General features: G+C 37.9%; 1 protein-coding gene across 4 annotated transcripts in view; it reads right to left on the reverse strand.

Moving 5' to 3' along the window:
- LOC103043289 (serine/threonine-protein kinase PAK 3) overlaps positions 1–17,785 on the reverse strand; it is a 78,311-nt gene that overhangs the window by 14,611 nt on the left and 45,915 nt on the right. For 2 of the 4 annotated variants that reach the window (XM_049465398.1, XM_049465392.1), the window contains exon 6: positions 12,563–12,625. The exons of the other annotated variants lie outside the window; for them this stretch is intronic. In XM_049465398.1, the coding sequence (XP_049321355.1) occupies positions 12,563–12,625 (63 nt within the window). The remainder of the gene's footprint in view (positions 1–12,562; positions 12,626–17,785) is intronic. 4 annotated transcript variants of the gene reach the window in all.

A 17,785-nucleotide genomic window follows, 5' to 3' on the forward strand; every position in this document is an offset into this window, starting at 1 on the left:
GGCGTCCGGACCAATCAAGAGCTGAGTTGGCGCCGAGCTCTCAAAACCAAACCCGAGGAAAAACAGCAAAACAACAGTAATCAGCTCTTTAATCAGCATTTAAACGTCTTTTTAAAAGGTGAATAAGATTAAGAATAAGTTTTTCTGGGATTAAAAGTGTGAATTCAGCTGTAACTGGAAATATCTGCGCTGCTAAACTGTGCTGGACTGCCCAACCCTGCTTCTCAGGCAGCAGCAGCCTGTCACTCACACAGACACAGAGACAGCGCTGTGTATCTACTTCTAGTGTCAAGAATCGAAACATTGCAACATAACGTGTTTGATTTAATTGCTTTAAGTGACATCACATGTCCTGCAATGCGCACGCGCACATCGCCATGACGATGCTCAAGCGATATATCGTGCAGCCCTATTTCATTCTCTTTAAGAGTAGATCAGGTGAGATTGCTATTGTAACGGTGCAGCTACCTGGACGTGTTCAACAAACTCTTCTCAGCAGAGGAAACTGAGCTGCTGGTTGACGCTGTGAAGGAGCTCCAGCAGCTCATTTACGGGAACAGCAATGTTATTTTATTTACTATTCTGTTTATTGTTGATAGGATTGGGCGGCTGACTGTTGACTGTTGTCAGGGTTTTGATCAGTCAGTGGAGCTCCTGTATTTTCCGTCGCCAAGATAAAAACACACCAGAAAATTGGGTGTAAGATAGCAATGAGCATCATGACTCAACCGGTGTAAAATAGAGCCCTAAGTCCTTAATCATGTTAATCTGAGCTAAAGGCTAAAGCTGCTGTTTCCATGTGGGTCAGCCAGACGTCTTCCTGTAGCGTTTTTTTTAACTCCAGTTTCTAAGAGTGATCCAGATGACACAATTAAAATGTGTTTTAACTTAAATATTATGGATTTATTATGAAGAAAATATATTTTTAAAGCATAGATGGGATTTGGAGTCACACAACAATGCAAAAAAATACATATATTTCATGGTAAAGATTATAGTTAGAGAGTAGGGGACGGGTAACTAATTTTTTCAGTGTTTTAAGTAGTTTTTATTAATGTTTTTTTAATTATTCATCTTACTTTTGCAATTAGGTCATTGTACACTATACACTATACAACTAATAAAATATATATTTTAAAGTTAATATTTTGTGTGCATTTCGTGGAATAGCCCCTCTTAAAGGCTCTGAAAGTTTATTGCAAATTTTTTTGTAGACTGGATTTTGTATTATTTTCTGTTATTGATTGAATCTGAAGAGCTTAAAAGGCAAAAATAAATAAATATATAAACATTAAATTATTTTTAATATGAAATCTCAGCACTGCTGCTGTTTATTATAGAGATTATAACAGTAATCATGTTGTTTTGTTGTTCTGCACTCTAAAAATGCTAATTTCACACTCTAATCCGAATAATACAGAGAATATGATTAACACTGTGTTTCACAAACAGAATATCATTAAAACTAATAACCCAAAAACACACAGCAGGTCAGAGCAGTGGAAATTATCCTCATAATAATACAAATTAATTCTTAAACTGAAAAACTACCAGTCAAAAGTTTGGACATACCTTCTTTTTCAGTGTTTTTATGCTTTATTTCTGTATTTATTGTATTTTCTACATTTTAGATTAATATTAAACTGATGAAAACGATTAAGTAATACACGAGATAGTGGTTTGGATTAAAATACTATTTCAAAAAATTAAAATATCATTGATAAGTTACTTTTTATTTCAGTAATTCAGTTGAAAATGTAAAATTCATATATTGTTATATATTAAACACAGAATGATCTATTTTAAGTCTTTATTTATTTTATTTTTGATGATTATGAAACTTACAGCCAATAAAAACCCAAAATCAGAGTCTCAGAAAATTAGAATATTATACAATATAAGATATATCGGTACTCTTGGCTGTAGTGTGGGCAGTGTGCCAAGTCCTGCTGGAAAATGAAATCTGCATCTCTATAAAAGTTGTTTTCAGCAGAGGGAAGCTGTAAGATATGAAGTGCTGTAAGATTTTGTGGGAAAACAAAACTGCACTGACTTTAGACTCGATAATAAAACACAGTGGATCAACACCAGCAGATGACAGACATGTCCCTCCAAACCATCACTGATCATCAGTAAATTTTACATTTCATTTATAAAGTAAATGAAGGGATCAGAGTCTGGAGGAAGAGTGGAGAGACACACAGTCCAAACTGCTCGAGGTCTAGTGAGAAGTTTCCACCAATCAGTGATGGTTTTATAGAGATGTGGATTTCATTTTCCAGCAGGATTTGGCACACTGCCCACACTACAGCCAAAAGTATCAATTGGTCTTATTATATAATATTCTAATTTTCTGAGACACTGATTGTTGGGATTTCATTGGCTGTAAGCTTCATAATCATCAACAATAAAATAAATAAACACTTAAAATAGATCACTCTGTGTTTAATACATCTATATAATATATGAGTTTCACATTTTACACAACTGAATTACTAAAATAAAGTAACTTTTCAATCATATTCTTGAGATATTTTTGAGATGCACTAGAAGCTTTAATATAGTATGAGAAGGAGAAGGGGTGTGTCCAAACTTTTGTAAATAGCAAACAATGGAAGCCATGCTGCCAAATAGCACTAAACACAAATGCTGCTAACAGATGCTTCTAAACATGCAATTAGCCACCGCTAACTGTATAAACCTTCCCATAATTCATATAAATCTCATATACAGCTCTGTAAAAAATGAAGAGAGCACTTCAGTTTCTGAATCAGTTTCTCTGTTTTTGCTATTTATAGGTTTATGTTTGAGTAAAATGAACATTGTTGTTTTATTCTATAAACTACAGACAACATTTCTCCCAAATTACAAATAAAAATATTCTCATTTAGAGCATTTATTTACAGAAAATGAGAAATGACTGAAATAACAAAAAAGATGCAGAGCTTTCAGACCTCAAATAACGCAAAGAAAACAAGTTCATATTCATAAAGTTTTAAGAGTTCAGAAATAATCAATATTTGGTGGAATAACCCTGGTTTTTAATCACAGTTTGTTTTCATGCATCTTGGCATCATGTTCTCCTCCACCAGTCTTACACACTGCTTTTGGATAACTTTATGCTGCTTTACTCCTGGTGTAAAAATTCAAGCAGTTCAGTTTGGTGGTTTGATGGCTTGTGATCATCCATCTTCCTCTTGATTATATTCCAGAGGTTTTTAATTTGCTAAAATCAAAGAAACTCATCATTTTTAAGTGCTCTCTTATATTTTTTACAGAGCTGTATATATATAAAATTATTATGTAAATAATTTAGGAATAAAACAAGAGCAAACATCGCTTTTTGCCGACTTTTACGGAGCTAATTAGAGTACAGCAAAGTAAAAATGACAAATGTTAAGAGAAAATTCCAGTTTTCTTTCTTTTAAAACCAAAATTAGTCAAGATTTCTTTGTTTTGCCACTTATGAACACATGTTTTATGACTAACCATAAATTGGAAGCTTAAATCCCAGTATTCAGCAATAGATGCTAATATACAGTAACAAAATATACAGTATCAAAAGTTTGGACCCTAAATTCAGTGTTTTTTCTTTGTTTTTAAATTCTACATTGTAGATTAATACTAAATTATCCAAATGAAATATGGAATTATTTAGTGAACAAAAAAAATTAAACAAACCAGTATATGTGAAGAAAGAATTACTTTTAAATCTGAAAAGAAAGTAGAGTTGTTCAAATACCATCAAAAATGTTATGATGGTGGAACTGGCACTCATCAGGACAAGTTAACTTCACCCCAGATAGGAGCTGCATCACTTTACTATTCATTTACTATGTAGGAAAACATAATAAATGCAAACATTAAATAAGAAAGTGTGTCCAAACCTTTGATTGGTCCTATAAGTAACAAGCAATGGAAGCCATATAGCCATTCAGCGCTAAAAGCTAACGTTGCTAACAAGCTACAGAAGCTGAAGCCGTGTTCGAGTGATGGTCAGAAGGTTGCAGATGGTAGAAAATATAAATTTACTGCGTTTGGATTCTTGTTGGAAGATCCGCCCACTAATCTGTAGATTATCCCAAAACACTGACATCGAAACGTCCACAACCACTGCAGAATATCAAACACAATCAATTAATCAATTAGCATCAGCTAAATCGCTATTAATGCAATTTACAGGAGGAACAAACCGTATTTCTGCCTCCAACACACATCACTCGAACACAGTGGTATACCCTGTACGTAGCCATGTAGCTAACAAGCAATGCAAAGCAGATACCCCACCAATTAGCACTGGAGCTACCAGGCTAATGTAGCTAGCTAACAAGCTACCTGGAGCTTCCAGGCTAATGTAGTTAGCTAACAAGCTACCTGGAGCTACCAGGCTAATGTAGTTAGCTAACAAGCTACCTGGAGCTACCAGGCTAATGTAGTTAGCTAACATGCTACCTGGAGCTACCAGGCTTAGCAAGCAATGAACACAGATACCCCACCAATTAACACTGGAGCTACCAGGCTCATGTAGCTAGCTAACAAGCTACCTGCAGCTACCAGGCTAGCAAAGCAATGAACACACATACCCCACCAATTAGCACTGAAACTACAAAACTAATGTAGCTATTTGACAAGCAATGAGGAGCAGATAGCGCACCAATTAGCACTTGAGTTACCAGACTAATGTAGCAAGCTAACAAGCAACCTGGAGCTACCAGGCTAGTAAAGCATTAAAAGCTGAAACCCCACCAATTAGTACTGGAGCTACCAGGCTAATGTAGCTAGCTAATAAGCAATAAAAGCTAATAACTTATCAGTTAGCACTAGAGCTACCAGGCTAATGTAGCTAGCTAACAACCAATGAGAGCTAATATTTTATCAGTTAGCACTGGAGCTACCAGGCTAATGTAGCTAGCCTACATGCAATGGAAGCAGATACCCCACCAATTAGCACTGGAGCTATCAGGCCAATGTAGCAAGCCTGCACGCAATGAATGCCAATACCCCACCAATTAGCACTGGTGCTAAAGACTAGCAAATCAAAGAAAGCTGATATCCCACCAATTAGCACTGGAGTGCTAATTAGCACAGACTAATTTAACTAGCTAACAAGCAATCTGTAGCTACCAGGTTAGCAGAACACTGAAAGCTGGTACCCCACCAATTAGCAATGGAGCTACCAGGCTAATGTAGCTAGCTAAAAAGCAAGCAAAGCCAATGCACAAACCATTCACATTGAAGCTGGAGCTAGCAAAGCATTGAAAGCTAATAATCCACCAATTAGCAATAATGATACCAGGCTAATGTAGTTAGCTAACAAGCAATAAAAGCTGTTAACCCACCAATTAGCACTAAAGCTACCAGGCCAATGTAGCACTAGCTAACAAAGCACTGAAAGTTGAAACCCCACCAATTAGCACTGGAGTTGCCAGACTAATGTAACTAGCTAACAAGGATTCAAGGATTCAAGGAGATTTTATTGTCATTCGCATCTTATGTGGTACATGAGGTGGAACGAAATTGTGATCTCACGATCCAGTTTACACCCAGGAGCTGTTATTAAATAGATATATAGATAAAAGTACAATAAAGGAATACAATAAAAATAGAATATACAAAATAGTTAAAGATAAATACCCCAAATGAAATAAATAGAAAGAGTAGACAGGTTGCAACAACAAGTCCAGAGTGCAAATGTGCTATAGTAGCATGAAATGAATTAGAGCAGTAGAAAATAAAGTGTCTCAGTGCGGGTAAAGTGACCGTGTTTGTGCAGTAATTGTCCTTGTGTGTCAGTGCAGTGTGTTGTTAAGTGGAGTTTAAGAGTCTTACAGCTTCCGGAATGAAGCTGTTTCTCAGTCTGGTTGTTTTGCACTTGATGCTTCGCAGCCTCCGTCCTGAGGGAAGCGGGACAAAAAGTGCGTGTGCTGGGTGGGTGGGATCCTTCCTGATGCAGGTGGCCCTCTTCCTGCATCTGGAGGTGTAAATGTCCATGGTGCTGGGGAAGCTGACTCCAACAATCCTCTGTGCAGCCTTCACCACCCTCTGCAGAGCTTTCCTGTCTGCAGCAGAGCAGCTTCCATGCCACACGTTGATGCTGGAGCACACGACGCTCTCCACCACACATCTGTAGAAGGAGGTGAGGACTGCGCTCCCGAGTCCAGCTCGTCTCAGCCTCCTGAGGAAGTAGAGCCGCTGATGTGCCTTCCTGACCAGAGTGGAGGTGTTGTTGCTCCAGGTGAGGTTGCTGCTCAGGTGCACCCCTAAGTACCTGTAGCTGTCGACCACTTCCACCGCAGATCCTCCAATGTGCAGGGGGAGGTGGGCATGCTGGCCTCTTCTGAAGTCCACAATCATCTCCTTCGTCTTCTTTACGTTGATGCAGAGGTTGTTCTCTCTGCACCAACCCTCCAGGTGTTCCACCTCCTGCCTGTAGCTGGACTCATCTCTGTAGCAAGCAACCTGTAGCTACCAGGCTAGCAAAGCAATGAATGCCAATACCCCACCGATTAGCACTGGAGCTACAAAGCGAACAAAGCACTGAAATCTGAAACCCCAAAAATTAGCACTGGTGCTAAAGACTAGCAAATGAAAGAAAGCTGATATCCCACCAATTAGCACTGGAGTTACCTGACTCATTTAACTAGCTAACAATCAACTTGTAGCTACCAGGTTAGCAAAACATTGAAAGCCGAAACTTAGCATTACCAGGATAGCAAGCAATGAACGCAGCTACACCCCCCCCCCCCCAATTAGCCTATTGTAGCTAGCTAAAAAGCAATGAAATGCAAATAGCCCACTAATTAGCACTGGAGCTACCTGGCTAATGTAGCTAGCTAACATGCTACCTTGAACTACCAGGCTGGAAAAGCATTGAAAGCCATTACCCTACCACTTAGCACTAGAGCTTCTAGGCTAATGTAGCTAACTAACAAGCAATGAAAAGCAGATAGCCCACTAATTAGCACTAAAGCTATCAGGCTAATGTAGCTAGCTAACAAGCTAACTGGAGTTACCAGGTTAGAAAAGCATTGAAAGCCAGTACCCTACCATTTAGCACTAGAGCTACTAGGCTAATATAGCTAGCTAACAAGCAATAAAAGCAGATAGCCCACTAATTAGCACTGGAGCTAGTGTAGCCATGGTAAAAGGAGTTAACGGCTAATTGTTTTATTGATTTATTTTTTAATATTTATTTGTATTATTATTTATATATTTGTTTTCTCCTCTTTTCTCCCTTAAACTTTTTAGTGAACTTCACCAAGCTTTATTAAATAGTTAAAATTGTAAAAACCTAAGAGATATTTCTAAAAAAGCGTTAATATAATTGAATATATTGTTTCTTTTTGGGGTTCCCCCTTTGTTGTTGTTAGTGGGGCGCTAATTAGCGTGGCACCGTTCCTGTTGATACTGAGCTTTCGCGGCAAAATGCCCAAAAGCACTGCAGCTGCTGAGCTGGTAAGAAGGCATTTTACTCTCTCCCGTTAATTTCTACTTCTAAATAAGTAAAAGCTGATATTTTAAGTGATTTCTGAAAATATGGTTATTAATACTTTTAATGCTGGTGTTGCTCCACCCGTTTTTTTAAAGCCTCGTGCAGGCGAGAGAGAGAGAGAGAAGTAGGGGAGGGAGAGACAGAGCCTGTGTGTGTATGCCTGTGCACTAATTCTGCCCCATGTCTCACTCAGAATAAACAATGCAGAGCATCATATCCCGGTGTGGAGTGTGGCTGGTTTCTCGTCCAGTGTCCATTGTCCGGTTAATGTCTGCTACACTAGCAGTCTAGCAAAGCTACGAAAGCTGACATCCCAAAAAGTAGCACTAGAGCTACCAGGCTAATGTAGCTAGCTAACAAGCAATAAAAGCAGATAGCCCACTAATTAGCACTGGAGCTAGCAGTCTAGCAAAGCTACGAAAGCTGATACCCCACCAATTAGCATGGTGCTAACTGTGGGCCAAATCATTAAATACCCTACCCACAATATTGATACTACTACTATTAATAATAATAACATGTTTATTATGAGCTTATTACACTGCAAACTGAAATGTTAAATGATGATCACAGTCAATATTAAATAACCACATTAAATAAAAAATGTAGGAATTTATTTATCACATATTAATTAATGAAAGTGCAGCTCACCAGTGTTTCACTCTGTGTTAAAATTACTGTTGTGAACAACATTACATCACAGTAGTGAACAGTAGAGAAAGTGAAAGTATTGGGGTGAGAGTAAACCTGAAATTAGAGACGTCTCTGAACTATCACTTTAATATTAAGTGAAGGTTGTTAAGCGGAGGTTCCTGGTTAAACCGGTTTAAATCAGCATCACTGCTGCTGCAGGAACTCACCGGAGTTTACAACTTCTGAAGATCATGAGAAGATCAAAGTATATTTGATCTTATTGTAACTCTGACTGAGGAGCTCAATCTAAACACTCAGTCCTGTTACCTAAATTAATTCTTATTAATCTTATTGGTTTATTTTTAAAATACGCATATTGGGAAAATTGCTAGAATGTTTTCAGTGTCCTCATGCTATTAGCATAGCCGCCATTTAGCTATTTTTTATGTTTTTGCTAATGCTATGCTAAAAACTCATTCCTGTTACTTTCATTCCTGTTACTCAAAACATAACAGGGTTCTTGCACCATTTTAAAAGTTAAATTTAATGCTATTTTTAGAAAGCAATAAATATAATTTAAGACTCAAAAATGTAGTCAGAATTTCTTTGGTAGAAAATAATTAGTTGTAATGGAAATCAAAACTAAACGTAGCTAACTCGCCGCTAATGTTATTATGTTAGCATGTTAGCTAGCTCACCGCTAATGTTACTATGTTAACTAGTTCTCCGCTAACCTTAGTTCTCTCCCAGTAACGTACATTACATTACATTATGTTACTATGTTAGCAAGCTAACGTTAGCTTGTGCTTTCCCACTAGCTGTAAACGCACTGGCTGAAAATGTAATACCTACAGAATATTTACAGTAAATTTAAGACAATTTAAGACCCTTAATAACCCAGATTTTAGTTTAAGACATTTAAAGACTTTTTTTAACGACCTGCAGGAGCCCTGAGAAAGTAACAGGAGTGAGTTTCAGTAACAGGAGTGAGTTTTTTTGTTATAAATATCAATTATTTGAACATGCAGTCAAACATTTCTTTGTAAAAAAATCTTGTATAAAATTAACTGGGTTTAATCAGTACATGTTTTAATAGTTAAATATATGTGTTATTATATTCAAAGTTAAAAAAATATTTAAATTTGTTGGAATATAATACTGTGCATATAGAGAGTGTGAAGTTGACTTTTCTTAACCTTTTCAGACCTGAATTATCTCCAGTGATGAGAAAAAATGTAGGAATGCTGTTTTCTGTCTGTAATGCACAGAAAAAAAGAAAAGTAAGAAAAATATATATTTTACTGTAAAATCTAGTTATATAGCAAATAAATCCAAATAAATTGAGTAAAATATGTAGTAGTTTTATTTTCATTGCATTTAAAGCCTGTGTGTGTAATAATTTATATTAAACCTTTTAATTTCATCCCTAAACATCCCCAGCTAGAACTGCTGGAGCAGTGTTAACATTAGCCATTACCCGTGCTAAGCGCTAGCTCTTTCATCTTTCAGAGGTGAGTATATCAGACAGTAGTCTGCTGCTAACCCCGGCTAGCACTGCTGGAGCAGTATTAGCATTAGCCACTAACCGTGCTAAGCGCTAGCTCTTTTATCATCTTTCAGAGGTGAGTATATCAGACAGTAGTCTGCTGCTAACCCCGGCTAGCACTGCTGGAGCAGTATTAGCATTAGCCGCTAATGGCACTAAGCAATTCAGAGGTGAGTAAGTTATTACCAAGTTAAAACAAACTACGTGGGACAAACCGCTAGCTCATAATATTGGCATGGCTTGGCAGTGTAGTGCTGTTTGGCAGCATTAGCCACTAACCATGGCTAGAGGCTAGTGGCTAGTTGCTAATGCTGCTGCACACAGTTTACTGTAGATAAACGGAAGCGCTTTACTCACCCAAATAAACAGTTTTTTTAGGAGAGAAATCTGTTTGAATTAACATCCAGCACTCCAATATTTTTTTTTTTAAGAATTACAGTTTTGTTTACTTAATTTAGCTGCTGAATTATAAGGAAAACATGGTGAAACCATTGTTCCTTACTAGTGTCGCATAATACGCCTTACAATCCGGTGCCTTGTGTATGAATATAGACCACAAAATAGACGTTTAAATAGATGTACTTTGAATCAATGACTTCAGCACAGCTGTTAACTGAAAGCCCGAATAAAACTGCCTGAGAAAATCCAGCTGAAATGTGCAAAACTGATAATTTAAGCAAATTTACTAAATAATATCATGTTTTTCTTCGTAGTTTGGATGAATTCTACAATACAGAATATTTTAGGAAGCGCTAGGCTAAAGTTAAAGCGCTAGGCTAAAGCTAAGCGCTGTGGGCGTGATTTGCATATGATTTGAATATGAATATGAAATATCAGATGAAACAGTAAGCAGGCATAACAATCATCACATGACCGGGAGATATGAGGAATAATCACATGACCCTTAAAGCTACAGTTCACCCAAACAGGCTCCTCCCACTTTTCAACAAATACAGCCAATGAAATTACAGCTTTATCTGCAGAGGCCTGTGGATCAGAACCTGAAGCTTTAACTGAAGATACTGAAGAACTGCCCTCCTGCCCCCCGTCTCAGATCAATCAATCAATCAATCAATCAATCAATCAATCAATACAGTAATAATAACAGTGATATACACACAGGTCATGCAGTCAGCTATGCTAAAGCTCTGGGGCAGTTAAAGCTGTGGGTATTATGGGTATTATAGGTTTAATATATTAAATATATAAATATATAATTATATATTCGTCAGCCACGATCAGTTAAGCCACGCCCACTCCTACTGAAGTTATAAAGAGTGTTTCATCTCCGAGTGCTATTCTGAATGAGATACAGCCAATCAGAACAGAGCTTTTATTAGATTAAACTATGAAAGTGATCAAATATATACAACAACTCTGTCACATAACACAAACATACTTTAGCATGAGTTTAAATTATTACTTAAATACACAGATAGTTATAGAATTACAGAATAAACAGCACTGAATAATCTGTGTAACAGGGTGGTAACAAACTAATAATAATGTAATTATCATATGTTTTATTATTAGTTTCCCAAAACGTTCTTAAAGCTAAGATTTCTGACCCATTTGTGAGTATTTTATTGCAACTTTCAGGAACAGTTCAACTTAAAAAACTACAGGTGCCGCAACAGCTCCTTTAAAAAGTGCACAGAATGCATTGGTTTTGTGCATGGTACTATATTTTAGGCATAAAAAAACATGCATTTATGAAAATCAATATTTTTTTATTCTTAATTCAGTTATACGCAATTATATTTGTAGAGATTTGAAAGTATTTGTTATTACAAATCACCAAAATATGTGTAAAAAAGCTTATAAATGAATGAACAGTGCAACTGTTCACCTTAGAAACAGTTCAAATCACATTTATACAGAATAAAAAGCATCAGCCAAATAAAACAAGAGCAGAACAAATTGGAGCAGACAGGTTAGCAGAGATGTTCAATTATGACAAGATATTAAAATCTATGAAAATATAGACATTTAGAAGGGTTATATTTACCACTTGAGCATTTACATGTAAGTAAAACAGTTTCTGATTTGTAGTAACAATATAGTTAAATATCCCTTTTTTAAATGTTTTACAAATTATATAAAACTTGTCCATAAAAAAAATAAAAATAATATATATATATATAAGATGATCAGCTGCGATTGGTTATATAAAAAAAAAATCACTATCATATTTATAAAATCTGAGTAACAGAAAAGTTTACTTTTTACCCAATCAGAACAGTGGAATCTAACAGCAGATCTAGTGGGCGGGGTTTAAACATCACAACACTGAATGAACCACTTCTGACACCAATCTTTATATTTAAACTAATAATTATTAATCAATACTGTGTTTTTAAAAATGTGATACAGAATTGCTAAAAAAAACCTAAATATTGGGAAACTAAACAATATTGATATTTTCTTTAACATTATGCTACCACCCTGTTATGCAGTTATGCATGAATTAAGTATGAGTTAACTCAAATGTACCAAAAGTTATAGTTTTTAAAATTTTACTGATGATTATTAGTAATAATAGATTTTTACAGAACAGAAATTAAATTATGTATTTTAAAACATCATAATAAATTAATGTAGGTGCATAATTAATACATAATTAATCAGATTTAGCTTATACTGTATATATAATTGTATATGCATAAATAACTTTACAGTAGCGGTGTATATAAGCAGTGGTAAAGCTGTGAGCAGTAAGGGGGTTATGTATGAGTTATGAATGTTTAATAAAGGTGGTAAGCAGGCTATAAGGGGGGGAGGGGTTGTGTTATGGAGAGGTGGGGGTGAGGGGGCGGGGCTGAACAGCGCTCCTACAGGTGTAGATCAGTAAAGCCGGGTGGAGGCTGTAGAGATTAAAGGTGGGGTTTTACCTGGTCAAACACTGCGCTGCAGGTTCTAAGGCTGACGGGCGGCCCGGAGGACAGGAGGCGGTTCTGAATGGTAATAAAGGTCGAGAACGGAGGGAATTTAACACACACAGCATTCAACACCAACCAATGAGATCGCAGCAAAACACAGGTGGCATCAGGAGAAGAACCAATGAAACGGGGGGGTGGGGGTAGGGTCCGACCGATACTCTGATCAGCCAATAACATCACTGATATTATATACCGAGTTTGGAGTATTTAATTGCAGTTAATAAATGTTACAATTATACAACAATAGTTCACCAATTAAAAGAGAAACTGCTTAAGCCCCACCCACAATCACATTTCACCATGACTTGCTTAGTTGGAAAAGCTTTGAAGAACATTGATGATCAGAAAAGTGCAGGATAGTTCGCTACGGTGGTTGCTATGGTGTTGCTGGGTGGTTGCTAAGGTGTTGCTATGGTCTCTGTGGTGGTTGCTAGGTGGTTGCTATGGTGTCTGTGGTGGTTGCTGAGGTGTTCCTAGGTGGTTGCTAAGGTGTTGCTACATGGTTGCTGAGGTGTTGCTATGGTATCTGTGGTGGTTGCTATGGTGTCTGTGGTGGTTGGTAAGGGGTTGCTAGGGTGTTACTATAGTATCCTAGTTGGTTGCTATGTTATTTCTTAGTGGTTGCTAGGTGATTCATATGGTGTTGCTATGGTGGTTGCTAAGGTGTTGCTTATAGGTTTCTAGGTAATTGCTAAGGTGATGCAGGGCGGTTGCTAAGGTGTTGCTATGGTTGCTAGGTGGTTGATATGGTGTTGCTATGGTTTCCATGCCAGTTGCTAAGGCGTTGCTAAGGTGTTATTATATCAAAATATATTGATATCACTCTAATTGTACGTATTGTGATATTGTAATACTCTGAGGAGGCGGAGCTACAGTCTCTCATTGGGTTGGGAGTAAAAACAGCATGCTCTAAAGCTTGTCCAACCAAGTAACAGTATTTTAAAACGGGGTGGAGCCTAAATGACTTACCTTTATAACAGAAAAACACACAAATAAAAGTTAAATATTACCCAAAATGTTTGTATTTACAACAAGATAATAAATACTTTTTGGAACAAACATTCTACAGTATATTTTATATTCATTACAATGAAATTAAATATTTAAGAACTGATCAAAAAATATAAAAATACTGCCCACAATTATTGTTTAAGTAACATTTTTGGACTAAGAACAAATATTTTTTTAACAATTTTATTACTCAGTTAAATTATGGAGTAGTCATATCGTTCGGACCCTAGCATAAAGTGAAGGGTATTGTGGGAAAGATGAGGATGATAAAAGAGTGCAAATAGTGAGGGATGAAGCAGCAGAGAGCAGGAGAACTATATAAAATATAGAAATAAATATAAAACACGCTCATTCTGACAGACTGTAATACACTACAGGAAGCGTAGGGGGCGCTCTATAATGCTCTATAATGTTCATATAATCCACAACACGCTCATTCTGACAGACTGTAATACACTACAGGAAGCGTAGGGGCGCTCTATAATGCTCTATAATATTCATATGACCCACAAGCTCATTCTGACAGACTGTAATACACTACAGGAAGCGTAGGGGGAGCTCTATAATGTTCATATAATCCACAACACGCTCATTCTGACAGACTGTAATACACTACAGGAAGCGTAGGAGGCGCTCTATAATGCTTTATAATATTCATATGACCCACAGGCTCATTCTGACAGACTGTAATACACTACAGGAAGCTTAGGGGGCGCTCTATAATGCTTTATAATGTTCAAATGATACATACGCTCATTCTGACAGACTGTGATACACTACAGGAAGCGTAGGGGGTGCTCTATAATGCTCTATAATGTTCATATGATCCACAACACACTCATTCTGACAGACTGTAATACACTACAGGAAGCGTAGGGGGAGCTCTATAATGTTCATATAATCCACAACACGCTCATTCTGACAGACTGTAATACACTACAGGAAGTGTAGGGGGCGCTCTATAATGCTCTATAATATTCATATGACCCACAAGCTCATTCTGACAGACTGTAATACACTACATGAAGCGTAGGGGGCGCTCTATAATGCTCTATAATGTTCATATGATCCACAACAGGCTCATTCTGACAGACTGTAATACACTACAGGAAGCGTAGGAGGCGCTCTATAATGCTCTATAATGTTCATATGATCCACAACACGCTCATTCTGACAGACTGTCATACACTACAGGAAGCGTAGGGGGTGCTCTATAATGCTATATAATGTTCATATGATCCACAACACGCTCATTCTGACAGACTGTAATACACTACAGGAAGTGTAGGGGGCGCTCTATAATGCTATATAATGTTCATATGATCCACAACACACTCATTCTGACAGACTGTAATACACTACAGGAAGTGTAGGGGGCGCTCTATAATGTTCTATAATGTTCATATGATCCACAACACGCTCATTCTGACAGACTGTAATACACTACAGGAAGTGTAGCGGGCGCTCTATAATGCTCTATAATGTTCATATGATCCACAACACACTCATTCTGACAGACTGTAATACACTACAGGAAGCGTAGGGGGTGCTCTATAATGCTCTATAATGTTCATATGATCCACAACACACTCACTCTGACAGGCTGTAATACACTACAGGAAGTGTAGGGGGCGCTCTATAATGTTCATATGACCCACAACACACTCATTCTGACAGACTGTAATACACTACAGGAAGTGTAGGGGGCGCTCTATAATGCTCTATAATATTCATATGATCCACAACAGGCTCATTCTGACAGACTGTAATACACTACAGGAAGCATAGGGGGTGCTCTATAATGCTCTATAATGTTCATATGATCCACAACACACTCATTCTGACAGACTGTAATACACTACAGGAAGCATAGGGGGTGCTCTATAATGCTCTATAATGTTCATATGATCCACAACACATTCATTCTGACAGACTGTAGTACACTACAGGAAGCGTAGGGGGCGCTCTATAATGTTCATATAATCCACAACACGCTCATTCTGACAGACTGTAATACACTACAGGAAGCGTAGGGGGCGCTCTATAATGCTCTATAATGTTCATATGACCCACAACACACTCATTCTGACAGACTGTAATACACTACATAAAGCGTAGGGGGCGCTCTATAATGCTCTATAATGTTCATATGATCCACAACAGGCTCATTCTGACAGACTGTAATACACTACAGGAAGCGTAGGAGGCGCTCTATAATGCTCTATAATGTTCATATGATCCACAACACGCTCATTCTGACAGACTGTCATACACTACAGGAAGCGTAGGGGGTGCTCTATAATGCTATATAATGTTCATATGATCCACAACACGCTCATTCTGACAGACTGTAATACACTACAGGAAGCGTAGGAGGCGCTCTATAATGCTCTATAATGTTCATATGATCCACAACACGCTCATTCTGACAGACTGTAATACACTACAGGAAGCGTAGGGGGCGCTCTATAATGCTCTATAATGTTCATATAATCCACAACACGCCCATTCTGACAGACTGTAGTACACTACAGGAAGTGTAGGGGGCGCTCTATAATGCTCTATAATGTTCATATGACCCACAACACACGCATTCTGACAGACTGTAATACACTACAGGAAGCGTAGGGGGCGCTCTATAATGCTCTATAATGTTCATATGATCCACAACACGCTCATTCTGACAGACTGTAATACACTACAGGAAGCGTAGGGGGTGCTCTATAATGCTCTATAATGTTCATATGATCCACAACACACTCATTCTGACAGACTGTAGTACACTACAGGAAGTGTAGGGGGCGCTCTATAATGCTCTATAATGTTCATATGACCCACAACACACTCATTCTGACAGACTGTAATACACTACAGGATACGTAGGGGGCGCTCTATAATGTTCATATGACCCACAACACTCATTCTGACAGACTGTAATACACTACAGGAAGCGTAGGAGGCGCTCTATAATGCTCTATAATGTTCATATAATCCACAACACGCTCATTCTGACAGACTGTAATACACTACAGGAAGCGTAGGGGGCGCTCTATAATGTTCATATAATCCACAACACGCTCATTCTGACAGACTGTAATACACTACAGGAAGTGTAGCGGGCGCTCTATAATGCTCTATAATGTTCATATGACCCACAACACACTCATTCTGACAGACTGTAATACACTACAGGAAGCGTAGGGGGCGCTCTATAATGTTCATATAATCCACAACACGCTCATTCTGACAGACTGTAATACACTACAGGAAGTGTAGGGGGTGCTCTATAATGTTCATATGACCCACAACACACTCATTCTGACAGACTGTAATACACTACAGGAAGCGTAGGGGGCGCTCTATAATGCTCTATAATGTTCATATAATCCACAACACGCTCATTCTGACAGACTGTAGTACACTACAGGAAGTGTAGGGGGCGCTCTATAATGCTCTATAATGTTCATATGACCCACAACACACTCATTCTGATAGACTGTAATACACTACAGGATACGTGGGGGGCGCTCTATAATGTTCATATGACCCACAACACTCATTCTGACAGACTGTAATACACTACAGGAAGCGTAGGGGGCGCTCTATAATGCTCTATAATGTTCATATAATCCACAACACGCTCATTCTGACAGACTGTAATACACTACAGGAAGCGTAGGGGCGCTCTATAATGCTCTATAATGTTCATATAATCCACAACACGCTCATTCTGACAGACTGTAATACACTACAGGAAGCGTAGGGGGCGCTCTATAATGTTCATATAATCCACAACACACTCATTCTGACAGACTGTAATACACTACAGGAAGCGTAGGGGGCGCTCTATAATGCTCTATAATGTTCATATAATCCACAACACGCTCATTCTGACAGACTGTAATACACTACAGGAAGCGTAGGGGGCGCTCTATAATGTTCATATAATCCACAACACACTCATTCTGACAGACTGTAATACACTACAGGAAGTGTAGGGGGCACTCTATAATGCTCTATAATGTTCATATGACCCACAACACACTCATTCTGACAGACTGTAATACACTACAGGAAGCGTAGGGGGCGCTCTATAATGTTCATATAATCCACAACACACTCATTCTGACAGACTGTAATACACTACAGGAAGTGTAGGGGGCA

The sequence above is a fragment of the Astyanax mexicanus genome, chromosome 1, assembly GCF_023375975.1.
Source record: "Astyanax mexicanus isolate ESR-SI-001 chromosome 1, AstMex3_surface, whole genome shotgun sequence".
Classification (NCBI taxonomy): Eukaryota; Metazoa; Chordata; class Actinopteri; order Characiformes; family Acestrorhamphidae; genus Astyanax; species Astyanax mexicanus.